Source organism: Nematolebias whitei, chromosome 3, assembly GCF_014905685.2.
Source record: "Nematolebias whitei isolate Nwh7 chromosome 3, NemWhi1, whole genome shotgun sequence".
Lineage (NCBI taxonomy): Eukaryota > Metazoa > Chordata > Actinopteri > Cyprinodontiformes > Rivulidae > Nematolebias > Nematolebias whitei.
The window spans coordinates 35,994,043-36,008,232 of record NC_056500.1 but is presented as its reverse complement, the minus strand read 5'-3'; the positions used below and the strand labels follow the sequence as shown (position 1 = coordinate 36,008,232).

General features: G+C 39.5%; 1 protein-coding gene across 5 annotated transcripts in view; it reads right to left on the bottom strand.

Moving 5' to 3' along the window:
* The window catches only part of tacr3a (tachykinin receptor 3a), a 71,853-nt gene that overhangs the window by 45,067 nt on the left and 12,596 nt on the right, over positions 1 to 14,190 (bottom strand). For all 5 annotated transcript variants that reach the window (XM_037674929.1, XM_037674928.1, XM_037674927.1 and 2 more), the window contains one exon: positions 13,613 to 13,763. In XM_037674929.1, coding sequence (XP_037530857.1) covers positions 13,613 to 13,763 — 151 coding nt within the window. The remainder of the gene's footprint in view (positions 1 to 13,612; positions 13,764 to 14,190) is intronic.

Sequence of the window (14,190 nt, the reverse complement as noted above, 5' to 3'; positions counted from 1 at the left end):
AAGATGGAGGATGAGGACTTGCTGTGGAGACCCTTGAAGAGTGAAAAGCTAAAAGAAAAATAAGATCCTAGAATGCACATGGACACAAGGAGTTTTAGACAATGAAAATATTTTTATTAAAAACAAAAAAATGACAATGAAGCAAAACGTACGACTGAGGAAACATCACAAGTATTACAGAATAGTCATTGAAGAGAAGTGTGGCATGAAATCAGCATTGCACTGCTGAATACTGGACTGTAGAAAGAGGTGATGATGAGGAACAGCTGAGGTGAGCAAAACAGGGTGCAGGTATGAATGGATGTGGTAGGACTGACTGAGGGAGGGCGACAGGTGGCAAAGAGGAACACGGGAACTGAAAACATGGAAACACAGCTAAGTAAATGAAACCCAAAAGACCATAAAAAGGACCAACCAAAACCACAGCTCCTGACAGTGACATTTAAAGGTAATACATATCTAACAAAAAGTCACACGGGATCGTAACAGTTAGAAAGTTCAGAGAAATATAATAAAACAAAAAGGAAACTAAAATGTTTGTGTCACTTCTGAGCTCTCTGGCAGCAGAAGCTTGTACAGTTTGGAGTAAGTTGGTGGATATTTTTGGTTGTGACAGTGAAGTGAAGAAGCAGTTGAAATGTGTAACTCATGTCAAATATTTACTGGATCCCACTGAGCAGCACCACAGGGATGTTGTTGGCGTTGCATCCACCTGCTTTGCCCCCAGTTTATGCTGTGGCAGACTTTAGCTCTTGCAAAAATCAAAATAATAAGATAGATATTTTCTAGATGACAAAGGAAGACCTGCACAAACCTTAAGGTGTGCTGCTTAACAGAGAGGAATGTTATCAAGCCAGGCTACAGCAGGTTTGACATTCCAGAGGGGATGGGAAAAGTAATTATTTCAATTTTTCTGCTACTTTTATTAAAGCTGATGAAAATGTTACATTTTCCACTTTTCAAAGGGATTCATGTGATGAGCTCAGCATGTCAGAATCTGGACAATTAAAAAGAAATGTCTTTCCAAGAAGATTTTTTTTTTTTCGTCTGAGCTTATTACACTCAGCAGCAGGATCCATACAGTGTCTCAAATGTAGCAGAACAGTGCACGTTTCTGCATGTGGCAAAGCAACATTAACTCGTGAAAAAATGTCCCCAAAGTGGAGAACAGAAATGACACAAACAGATGTTTTGTTTTGTCGCCTTCAGAACATTGAACTGTGTGATGGCAGCGTCATCATTTACAAAGATTAAAATCGCTTGAAACGCAGCGGCCACTTCCTGTTTGAGTTCTGAGATGCATGTCAGCTGCAGGAATGTGTGAATTTTACTGCTCATCAACATATGGTCCATGTGAAAAAAAAAAAAAAAAAAAAGTTTATCCAACAAGTTTGGCGTTTTAACTCATTATTATGTCACATGCACTCAATCTGTTAAAAAGCAACTAGTTCAATTTCAAGTAGGCTTATTGTCATTCTCATCACATGTGGTACATGAGGTGGAAGGAAATTATGTACACCGGGTCCCAGTTACACCCAATAATAGCAAAAATATAAAGTGTAAAAAGAAACAGTATATAAGGATCTAAGATATACACTAAGATACAGTATATTTATACTACTTAATATCTTACAAAAAGACCTGCAGCTCTCGACCTTGACCAAGGCTTTAAGAATCTGTTGGACTCCTGACAAGGACCGAAGCAGACATGTTACTGTTTTTAGTTTTCTACATTCGCCTTATAATCTAGCTGTTTTTTGTTACTTTTTTAACCATCATATTTGTAAAAAAAAATAATCTGTATGCCTTTTTGTGGCTGTCTATTGTTGTCTTGTAAATGAGTCCTCGAGGCTCAATGGGATTTACCTGTCTAAATAAAGGTTGAATGAAAATACGCTAAACACTAATAATGCAAAACAATACGGCATAACAACAGTAACCCGAACATGAGTCTGTGGTGAGTGGACAGGTACAAATGAATACAGCAGCATGGATAATCAGCAGCACATATCACCAATTAAAGTGGCATTACAGTGAATTTTTCTAGAGATTATCCTGGTTAGGGATTTAACAGCCTGTTAATCTAAGGCTGTTAATCTAACAGCCTCAGGGTAGAAGCTGTTCCTCAGTCTAGTGGTTCTACACTTAATGCTCTACTTAATTTTCTACCTGAGGGGTGCGGGGCATAAAGTGTGTGTGCTGGGTGAGTGGGGCCCTTCATGATGCAGGTGGCCCTCTTCCTACATTTAGAGGTGTAGATGTCTGTGATGGTGGGGAGGCTGACTCCAACAGTCTTCTGTGCAGCCTTCACCACTTTCTGCAAAGCTTTCCTTTCAGCAGCTGTACAGCCTCCATGCCACACGTTGATGCTGGAGCACAGGATGCTCTCCACTGCACACCTGTAGAAGGAGGTGAGGACTGAGCTTCACAGACCAGCTCGCCTCAGCCGCCTGAGGAAGAAGAGTCTCTGATGAGCTTTTTGATCAGGCTGGTGGTGTTGATGCTCCAGCTGAGGTTGTAATTCGGACATAACACTGATTGGTTGATTGATGGATGAGCCACGGATTGTTTACTTAAAATAAATTATTTTAAATAATTTTGCATCTGCGTGCAGCCCACAAGTGCAGGGGGAAGCTCCCTCCTGCAGCCTGTCATGATCTCCTCCTCTGCCACACAAACATTTCTCCTGCTGCATTGGTTTTGTGAAGGGTTAACTCTTTGCTGTCCACATGCACCGATCGACTTTTGTCTTCCAACTTAAAATTCAAAGTATGTCACATTGTAAAATCATCATAATCACAAAATATAAAAGTATTAAAAAGTTATTTTTAATTATTTTAGAACTTCTATGTTCAGTTGTTACAATGTAACTGATCAAGAAGTTTCTGCTCCGTGCTGAAGAGCTGTGTGAAGGGTTAACCTTTTGATGTCCTGCTGCGCTTCTCTTCTCTACAATTTAAAATTTAAATACTTTAACATTTTAAATAACAATCCATGCTTCATGGATTGTTTATTTAAAATATTACAGTATGTAATTTTTTTTTTTTTATTTAAGGAGGGAGATTGGGAGTAACAGGTGATGAGTGTAATTGCAGCCTGGCACGTCTTGACAAGGTTTACTGTACTTGAACTTGAACTTGGACTACTGTCTCCCTACTTCGCGATTTTTCACTTATCGCGGAGGTGGGGGGCAGGGTACAGATCACCCACAATAAATGAGGGACTACTGTTATTATTTTCAAAAATAATTGATATTTATGTTAAATAAATGCATATTTTGTTTGTATGACTTCATTATGTGAATTAAGTCTAGAAGCAGAAAAACTAAATTTTGATTGGTTGGTAAAGTATAGAAGGAGAAGAGAGGAGTTTACTAATTATGGCCTGCAAGGCCTCTCATACTTAGGCTGTTGAACAAGGATGGAGACGCACAGCTTTTGACTTCTTGCTACTTCTCTATTGTTGTTGTTGTTGTTGCTGTTGTCGTCGTCAATGATGACGACGACGACGACGACGACGACGACGACGACAACGACAATAATAATTATGATGATTATGCTTAGAATTTGTACATGTGTCATTTGTGTTTCTTCTGTTTTATCACATTTTAGTGTGGAGTAGAACTCAAGATGCAGACAAAACTGAAAGGCTCAACAGTGAAAAACAAAAAAACAAATTTATTTATAAAAACAGACAACAAAGGCTGGCGTGGCGTGGCAGCAAACTATTCACAGGGATGATAATATTGGGAAGCCACAGTGGAACAAACAGTGAACTACTTATACAGCATAATGCCAGGATGGTGAACCAAAGACCAGAGACTGAATTTAACCGGACTCTAACGAGTGAAAAATGACAAACACCTGGGGAGACCATGAGGACGTATAATCAGTGGTGAGAGTGGGAGGAGCAGGAGCTGACTGCAGGAGGTGAAAACACTAAGGAGGACTGAACTGATAAACACAATAAACTCAAAAGACAGGAAAATACAACCACAAAGGGAATAAAACTAAAAGATGAACACAAGGAATAAAACAGATACAGACTATGACACATTTATTTATAAACAGTTTAAACCTGAACACTGTGGTCCAGAGGAGTTTTTCTTCTGCTGGAAATGGATGGAGAGTTTGGATCATCTAGCTAAGTAAGATTCCATGGGATTAAAATAAAATAAAAACCTTACAAATATCTAAAACTCAGACAAGTCAAACACAACCCAGATGTACGACACACACTCTCCAGGTAATGAAATACTGGAGTTTATATTGAAATTTAATATTTTACACTGTCTGGTCTTTATGTTTTACTCCTAAAAAATAAAGTCAAGCCAGTTTATTTCTTGCCTTAGGACATGTCTGGACAGCTGCACTGCCTGGACACTTCATATTGTTTTCATGGAAACCTTGTTCTGTAATGCATCCACATTTTAGTCTTATTTCAGTTTGCCCCAAAGACCCATCACTGTCTGTTGCCCTCAACAAGTTCTATGCACGCTTTGAAGACCTGAACAGACCACCCAGCACCAGACTCCCCTCACCACCGGATGAAGAGCGTCTCAGCGTGATCCCAGCAGAAGTAAGGAGTACTTTCAGGAGGATTAATCCGAACAAGGCAACCGGCCCAAACAACATCCCTGGGAAAGTGTTGAAAAAATGTGGCGATCAGCTCTGCGAAGTGCTGGCCGACATCTTTAACATCTCACTTACCCTGGCAACAGTTACCACCTACCTGAAGACTGCCACCATCATTCCAGTCCAAAAGAGCTCTAGAGTGACTGGTCTGAATGACTATCGGCCAGTGGCTCTCACACCGATAGTTGATAAATGCTTTGAAAGACTGGTCATAACCCAGATCAAAACAACCATCAACGTCAACTAGGACCCACATCAGTATGCATACCACGAGAACCGATCAACAGAGGATACCATCTCATGTGTGGTCCACACTGCTCTCACCCACCTGGAGCAGAAATGACTCCTACATCCCTATGCTCTTTGTGGACTTCACATCTGCCTTCAACATCATGATCCCCCAAACCCTGATGGACAAACTATTCTCACTAGGACTAAGCCCCTCCATTTGGAACTGGGTTCTGGACTTCTTAACAAACAGACTGATCTGTGAGGATCCACAACTTTTCCTCCTCCACCATAACCCTCAGCACTGGCTCTCCTCATGGATGTGTGCTGAGCCCTCCTGTTCACTCTGCTCATATATGATTGTGCAGCTACCCATCCAGGCTGTCATATTGTAAAGTTTGCAGATGATACAGCGGTGGTGGGATGCATCACAAACAATGATGAGTCCAGCTACAGGCAGGAGGTGGAACACCTGGAGAGCTGCTACAAGAAGAGCAACCTTCACATCAATGTGAAGAAGACAAAAGAGATGATTGTGGACTTCAGAAGGAACAAACACACCTACACCCCCCTGACAACAAGAGGATCTGTGGTGGAAGTGGTCTCCATCTACAAGTACTTGGGTGTGCACCTGAATGACAACCTCAGCTGGAGCAACAACACCACCAGCCTGATCAAGAAAACTCATCAGAGACTCTATTTCCTCAGACGGCTGAGACGAGCTGGTCTGGGAAGCTCAGTCCTCACCTCCTTCTACAGGTGTGCAGTGGAGAACATCCTGTGCTCCAGCATCAACGTGTGGCATGGAGGCTGCACAGAAGACTGTTGGAGTCAGCCTCCCCACCATCAAAGATATCTACACCTCTAGATGCAGGAAGAGAGCCACCTGCATCATGAAGGACACCACTCACCCAGCACACACACTTTTTGCCCCACTCCACTCAGGAAGGAGGTTAAGGAGCATTAAGTGTAGAACAACTAGACTGAGGAACAGCTTCTACCCTGAGGCTGTTAGACTCATGAAACTCTAATCAGAATAATCACTGTGAATAAAAATCACATCATGTCGCTGCTGATCTGTTTCATGTTGATGTGTTTATGCGTGCTCATCTGCTCACACAGACTCATGTTCGTGCTGCTGTTCGACATTATGTTTTTATGCTACTAGTGCTTAGTGTATATTTAGTTGATGTTTTCTTAGTTCATATCTTATTTCTTATTACTGTTTTTCTTTTAAATTTTATTGTTGGACATAACTGGGACCCTGTGTACATAATTTTGTTCCATCACATGTACCACATGGGTTGTGATTGACAAATAAAGAACCTTGAATCCTTGACACATGGACATGTCCTTCATAGGTCAGAGACATATTTTCAGAACAGAAGCAGGTAGCTCCTGAGTATAACTTCAGATGCAGGATGAGACTCACAAAGACCAACTGATCAAAGGTTAGATAAGAAGATATCTGATGATTTGTTTTGTTGAAATGCACTCAGACTTCATTAAGTGTTCTGCAGGGTGTCTTTAGTACCTTAAGTCATGTTGCTTATCTATATTAATGTGGATCATTCAGGTCTTGATGTCTATATTATAAACTGTGCCAACTCTTAAGCGTTGCAGCACCCATACTGGTATTCTGTTGGTTGTTTCTTTCAACTCTAAATTGTCCCTAGGTTTGAGGAAGAGCATGAATGGTTTTTGTCTCTATGTGTCCCTGTGATGGACTTGAGACCTGTCTAGAGCAGTGACGTGCAGTCAGGGGAGGCCGGTGAGATAGTGCTGCCTCACCTGTCATCATGACAAGTAAAATACTAACAATGAGAAGAGAAAATACATTTGACCACTTGACTGTTATATAAAACAATTTTATAAAACTGTTTTCTGAATTATTTCAACACTTCAATGGTCAAAATTGCAGAAATCGCGCATTGCCTGTTCAAACGACTGGAAGAAATGTGCAGAGTGAAACAGTCTAGTGCTCTGGTTCACCTCTCGTAGCGCTGCGCCACCAGAGGTGAACCATGAAGTAGGCGGTTGGAGCATGCCTGTCTCTCTTCATATTGCCATGTTTGATTACACATGTGCTACACATGCTGATGTTCTACAGTCAGTCTAATATATTGAATGAATGTGTGTGACATATTTCTTCTTTCTAATCAGTTATAATGCACGCTGAAAATATACAGGGGTGAGGCAGAATATACCTTGCCGCACTGATAGGGGGCAGTGCTGCCCTAAAGGGGCAATGAAGCAGGTGTACATTGCTGTGCGTTCTTCTGTTATGCAGAGGGGCAAACGGTACACTCGTTTAAATTCATTTAGACAAAATGGAAGATAATATCTCAAAACTAAAGGATTTTTTTAAACGAGATTTTCAGTCGAAACAGAGAGGAAGGGATAAAAAGGCTGAATTGAAATATAAGCTTCTACTTATATATCTTATGCATATGTTTTACATATGTTAGCATCCGATTCCAGACGAGTCAGTGACACAAAGCACCTGACACAAAGCTCACTGCATGTCACTGGTCTAGAGTGTTCCCTGCCTCTCACACAGTGACTTCTAGAGAAAGGCACCAGCTCCCCCTCAACCAAAAAGGAAAAATTGGGTAAAGAAAATGGTGTTGGACGGATGAATGGTTGATTCTTCCAGTTATTTTTAGTTTTCTGCCAAATTATGACTTCATAATCAACTGGTTAGAATGCCGAAAACACGTTACACAGAAGACAACTGCAGATTTATAAAGAAACATTCAAAAGTGACTTTTTCAACAGATCTAGCCTTTAATATGAATTAAAGAGAGAAAGATAGCTTGAGATTTATTTGGTATTAACTCATCGCGGGGGTCACTAGCACCCATGTCCAGCCATCACTGTGCGAGAGGCAAGCGACACCCTGAACAGTCGAAAGTCTATCACAAAGCATTTAATAACTCTGATGTTGGAACTGTCATTTTGTTGTTGTAATTACAATAAATGTGAACATCAGTAAAGACTGTGTCCCATTTTATCCATCGGACGTGTGTGACCTCACCTCCAAACCAAACACAATCAGTGGCTGCATCACTCAAGAAAGAAGCATGTGGAGGCTGACATGACTGTTCTTTCCACCCTAAGAGATTTTTATCCACCTTCTCAAGTCACTTTGACAAGAACACCTGAAGAAGACTCAGCGCGGCTGATTCCCGTCGGCTTGACTGAAATCAGGGCATCAGCAGCTTGGGTCAGCAAAAGCAATAAACAAACCAGGGTTGTAGAGTTTAGAAATAATCATTTGAACCACATGAAAACAAACTATATCTTTACAATAAATAGTTTAAATATTAAATCTTAAAGACATGTGTAATAATGCTTGTATGGTTAGGTATACAGGTAATAAGATACATAGTTCTGGTTATTACAGAAACTATCAACTTTGTGCTCAGTTCTTTGAAACAGATCCGGACTTTCCAGTTTAATTCATGCTCTTCATGTTTTTTCATGGTTTGGATAAATGAGACACAAGTTTGTAATATCTGTGTGATAATTTATTTATAACATAGAGCAGCGATCAATGGAAAAGTACACAAGCTAACACAGCGCTAATACTCAAAACATAAGACACGCTTACTTCTAATTATTTTTTTAAAGAGAAACAAAATTATTCCTGGCAGTCCATTAAACGTCCATGTTTTTTATTTATTTCAAGTTTACTGGGAATAATGAATTTATTATCAAACGTGTTTTCTCATGAGTATGATGTTCTTGTGAGACAGGTTGGTTGGCGATGTGTGACAGTGATGCCTCGGGTCCAACTCTCCTTTCTGTCGCCTGTTCTGTTCAAAGCCTGCAAGTACCCCACTCTCACCCTAATTGCATTGTTTGTATCAAATACAGAAAAAAACAAATTAAATTGAAATGAAGTATCTAATAAACAAACAACAGTGCACACATGCTCAGGCACATCTGTTTATTCGCTCTTATTCTGATAGAAAATAACCAACATCTGGTGGACGTTTATAGAACATTAAAACTTCTAAAGGCAGAAATTAAGAGCTTGAGTTTATTGACTGAGTGTAAGTGCATGCTGTCCTTGTGGAGAACATAATTTACTGTAAAATGAAGTTAATCTGAACACAGAGAGGTTCACCACTGAAGAGAAGCTGAAGGAATGGACCATTTTATACAGATGATTAGTCAAACCTTGTAAATTGCTTTTTATGTGATGCTGAGAGATCTCACAAGAAATTTTAGAGCCTGAAATATTTGTTGAGGATAACTCTCAGCTACTACCACTTTAAATTGTTGCTGAATTGAACAAAGTTGACTCCAAAAGTGAATCAGCTGTTGGTGTACATCCAACAAAAGGGTAATTTGATCTATTCAGTGTTTCAACAATGTACAACTCCTGTTAAAAAATATGGAGTCTCTACTCTGAGAGATGGTTCCTTGTATTGTTTAATTTTGTATTTAAAAATTAAGTCACAGACATGCCACAAAACATGTCTTTTTTTTTCAAAATTGTAACCTTCTGGTATTAGGAAACATATAAAAAAAGAAGACAATATAAGTGTTGTAATCATGCACTTTTGCTATTTAGAGATATTAGAGGAAGAAAAATGGAAACTGTAATTTGCAGATCTAAAACCTGCAGCAAATTAAATCTCCTGATGAGTCTTCAGTTAAAAAAAAAAAGAAGCTCAACTTGGAGAGCTGTTGCACAAGGCAGACTGAAATAAATCATGGCTCAGACACAAAAGAGATAACAGCTGAAACAATGAAGAGGATAAAACTTCAAAAAGGTAAACCACCATAAAATGTTACAAAGGTTGTTCTCAGTCAACTGTGTCTAAAATCTGGACCAAGAACAAACAAAATAGGAATGTTGTAAAAAAGGAAGCATGCTGGTAGACCAAGGAAGACATTGAACAGTCAAGACAGAAAACTGAAAGCAAAATGACTTTGAAAATACAGAAAACGAGAAACAATTGGGCAGAAACTGGAATCAATAAGAAAGCAGTTAAAAAAGGGGGATTTACAGACTGAAAAGTCAAACAAAGACATCATTACCACCCTAAAAGAGAAGAACAAAGTGACTAGGAGCTAAATAAATAAAATTATGGATTGTGGGGGACTAGATAAAAGTGTCATGTCAGGTGAAGGCACAGGATGGATGAAAGTCATTACAGCTTCCATATTTACATTTTTGGATGCTTTTCTTTATCAGTTTGAAATGATGTTTGCTGCTGATTTTTATTTCTCACAATGATAGTATGTCTGGCTATAGGACAAAGGACATAAAAACATTTGTTCAAGAAATACATATAATGAGAAAGACCTGCAAATAGTCCAGATTTTAGTCCAGCAGAAAATCTCTGGTAAACAATGAAGAAAATGGTGAATGTCAAGGCTACAACCTGCAGAGCAGATCTGGGAACAGCAGTAAGAGACTGAGGCAGATTGATGAGTAGTTTGTTTGTTCGTCATTAGTTCGGTCCACATCTCAGAGAATTCAAGCTGTTGAAAACAAACGAGGTGGTACAACAAAATGCTGATGGTTTAACATTATTCTCATGATTCCATTTTTTTCTTCTTCTTGGAATTGAGATATTCTATATTAGTTTATTTTACTTGAACTTTGATAGAAATCGTGACTGACTACAACAACTATATATTTTTCTTCTTTATCATTTCTCAAATCCAGAAGGTCGGGATCAAGAAAAATTAGAGTAATATGGCTTGTCCGTGATTTATGTTTTATATCCTCCTTGAATCGCCACCTCATCGTGGTGGAGGAGTTTGTGCACCTGAATGATCCTAGGAGCTATGGTGTCAGGGGCACTTGTTATTGCCCCTGGTAGGGTCTCCCAAGGCAGATTGGTTCTAGGTGACAGGCCAGACAAAGAGTGATTCAGAAGATTAAATAAAAATTAATTTATTTATTTATTCTCTTTCAGCTGCTCCCTTCTTCAAGGGTCGCCACAGCAAACTAAGTTGTACAAAGACTTGGTAATTACTTTTCTGCCGGATGCTCTTCCTGACACAACCACAGAACATCGAGCTACTACAGCCCTCTGTGTGGAGCAGAGAGCTGCTATCTAGGGTGCTCAGGGGAGCAGATGGTGGGGGTTAAGGGCCTTGCTCAAGGACCCAGAGTGGGGCAAATAAGGGTGGAGGTAGGTGTGGGTTCTTCAACTTTCCCAGCCTCATTTTGATGTTGTCGGTACTGGGAGCTGCCTGAGGCAGGCCTGAAACACAAGAGTCAGGGTGGCTTCTGGGTAATACCAGATGGCTAGGCCTCAGACTGACGAAGCCTCTTGGATGAGGGGCGAAACGTTTCTTTTTAACAAAAAAACGAAGTCCAGATGACATGATTCAACCTTTTTTGTTGTTATATACCTGGATGACTGAGAAAACAAACTTTGTGGTACTGGGAGTTGTTCCATCAATATTCCAATCACAGGCCCACCTTCTCTAACCTATGCGCCACCACTCCCAATTCAGAAGACTTATATGGACAGTAAAAAACAAGGAGCTCAGTGTCCCTTGCCGGCAAGACATGAAGGTATTGAGTCCTAATTTTTTTTCAGTCTGAGTGCAGAATATCCTTTGTGAGGAGACAACATGGATAGTTACAATTTATGTCTTACTGATCCTACATTGTTCCCTCCCAACAACACGATCACAAACTGCTGCATTGACCTCTCCGCTCTAACCCTGTCAGAAAAACAGAGTCACTAATCTGGCGTAATAATGGACCCTTCCCTGAAACTTAACAATCACGTAAACATGATTGTTAAATCATGCTTCTTCCAACTGAGGCGGCTGTCTAAACTGAAGCCCATATTGTCCAAAAATAACCTGGAAACAGTAATACATGCATTCATTACATCTAGGCTTGATTACTGCAATTTGCTCCTGTTTGTTATCAGTCAGTCAAACCTCCATTGCACGACTACAACTGGTCCAGAATGCAGCAGCCCAATTTTTAACCAGTACAGGCAAAAGAGAGCACATTACACCAGTTTTGGCCTCACTGCACTGGTTACCGGTTCACCTTCAAATCCAGTTCAAAATACTCATGTATGTCTACAAATCACTGAACAGTGCCCCCCCCCCCCCATCTCTCTGATCTGCTACAACCGTATGTCCCACCGCATTCCCTGAGGTCAGCGGACCAGTTGCTCCACACAGTTCCAGGATCTCGTCTTAAGCGCAGAGGTGGCAGGGCCTTCTCTGTAGCAGGACCAAGACTTTGGAACAAGTTACCTCTGCTTGTCAGACAGGCCCCCTCCCTCTCGGTTTTCAAGTCTCGTTTAAAAACCCACTACTATTTGGTGGCTTTCAACACCAGATGATCTGTGTTTTGATCCTGTATGCTCCACACTGGTTTGTCGTCATTATCTGCATCGTTTTTATGTCTATATTCTGATTTACCTCATTTTGTATTTTGCTTTGTGTGTTACCTGTTGTTCTGTCTGTACAGCACTTTGGTTGGCCTTGTTGCTGTTTTAAGTGCTCTATAAATAAAGTGGTATGGTATGGTATGGTACATAAGAGAAATGTTAATTTACTAAAAAAATGTCTGAATTATTAGCAGGTTTTCTATTTAAAAAATAAAATTATTAAAAAGGTTGTGAAGTAAAGGCTGCGAAAATAATTGGTTTGCATATCGCTAAAGTGTTTCTTCTTGTTTTATTGATGTCATCACCACAGAGGATGTCCCTATTTCACTGGGTTGATTATCAGGACTTTAGACCTAATAGAATTTCATGAAACACGCTGTACACAAAACAGGCTAAAGAACAATTCACTTGATTAAGTGGTGTTCAGGGACTCCCTTCCATTAGAAAATAAATTAGCTGTGGCAATTGTATTATCAGACACAGAAGCTTAAATCCAGATCCCAAAGGTTTACTAATAGAGCCGAGTAATTCCAACGTCTTAATATTTAAATGCCTGCCAGTTTAAGCCTCACAGGTTCCTTTGCATTTGTGGGGGTTTATTTCCAGTAAATACAAGTCATGATAGCTACATGTTGCTGTAAGTTTATGAATAAATAAAACTAGAGAAATTGCATTTCCTGCGAAAGTGCAGTGAATGTGTGAACTAGTGTGAACTTCCAAACTTTTTGTTGAAAGCTGCTGAAAAGATTTTATCATTAAACTGATAATGAGTTGAATTTGAACATCTGACATTAGCTGAAAGCAGACAAGTAAAACCTGAAGGGTTTTAAAGCAGAAAATGGCAGAAATGTATAGAAAATAGTAACCAAAAAGTAGATGGAAAAAGAAAAAAAAGGACTAAAATTAGTATAAAAATAGTTAAAACATAAGTTGAAAAATCAGAGAACGCTAAATTTAGCAGAAAGAAGCTGAAAAAGCTGAACCAGAACAAAAGCTGAAATGAGCTGCGAAATATTTTAAACAGCAAAAAGGGTATGAAGGATGTGGGGAGCTCCATTCATGAGAGAGAGAGGAAAAAATGCTAAATGTTTCTAAAAGTTTAAATTGCACCAACACCAAAAATCCCAGCAGGAATGTCCTGAATAAGTTGAACATTTTGATATATGAATTGATGAAATAGACTGACAACTGTGGAACAAATTACGTGCTGAAAAATGCAAGGTAGAAAAACAGATCTCGAAGCATTCACACAAGAGACAAACTGCTCAGAAACTTCACATTTTCAGGATAAAACTGCCCAGTTCAAAGCATTTAAACGTTCACTTAGTTCTGGAAATCAAACTGCCCGAAGGCAAGGCTTACCTTCCTTTTAGCTCTGAGCTGTCCATGATAGTTATCGGAGGAGTCTCCAGGAATTTCACCCCCCCACAACGTTACCCCCACAATGGTGTAAGTGATGCCCATCACCACCAATGGCAATACGTAGACCAAAGCTGTCACTATGATATGATACCTAAAGCCAAAGCAGAAGAAAGGGCAAAATGGTGAATATGTTGTATTAAAAACAAACAAACAAAAATGTGTAATTTGATGATTTGGTTCTGGTATTTTGTAAAGTTTAAAACTACCCATGACTCCAAAAGTAAAATGAAATGAAATCCTTGGGAGCTCAGGCTGTATTACAGTACTTACAATGCAATTTACCCATGTAAGCTGGGAGGTGAAGACAGCAGGTGGGATTCAGATTTATCTATTTTACAATCTAACCATGGATGCTCTGTTTTAGATCTGTTTATAGGAAACTAAAACCCAGAAAACTGTTCCTAAGTCAGCGTCTGATTATAATAAAAGTTATTTTCATATAAGACATTAGTATAGGCATATAGATACCGTACGGAAGCAAGACTATGAGTTGAAATAATTGTTGCTTCTCTGATTAG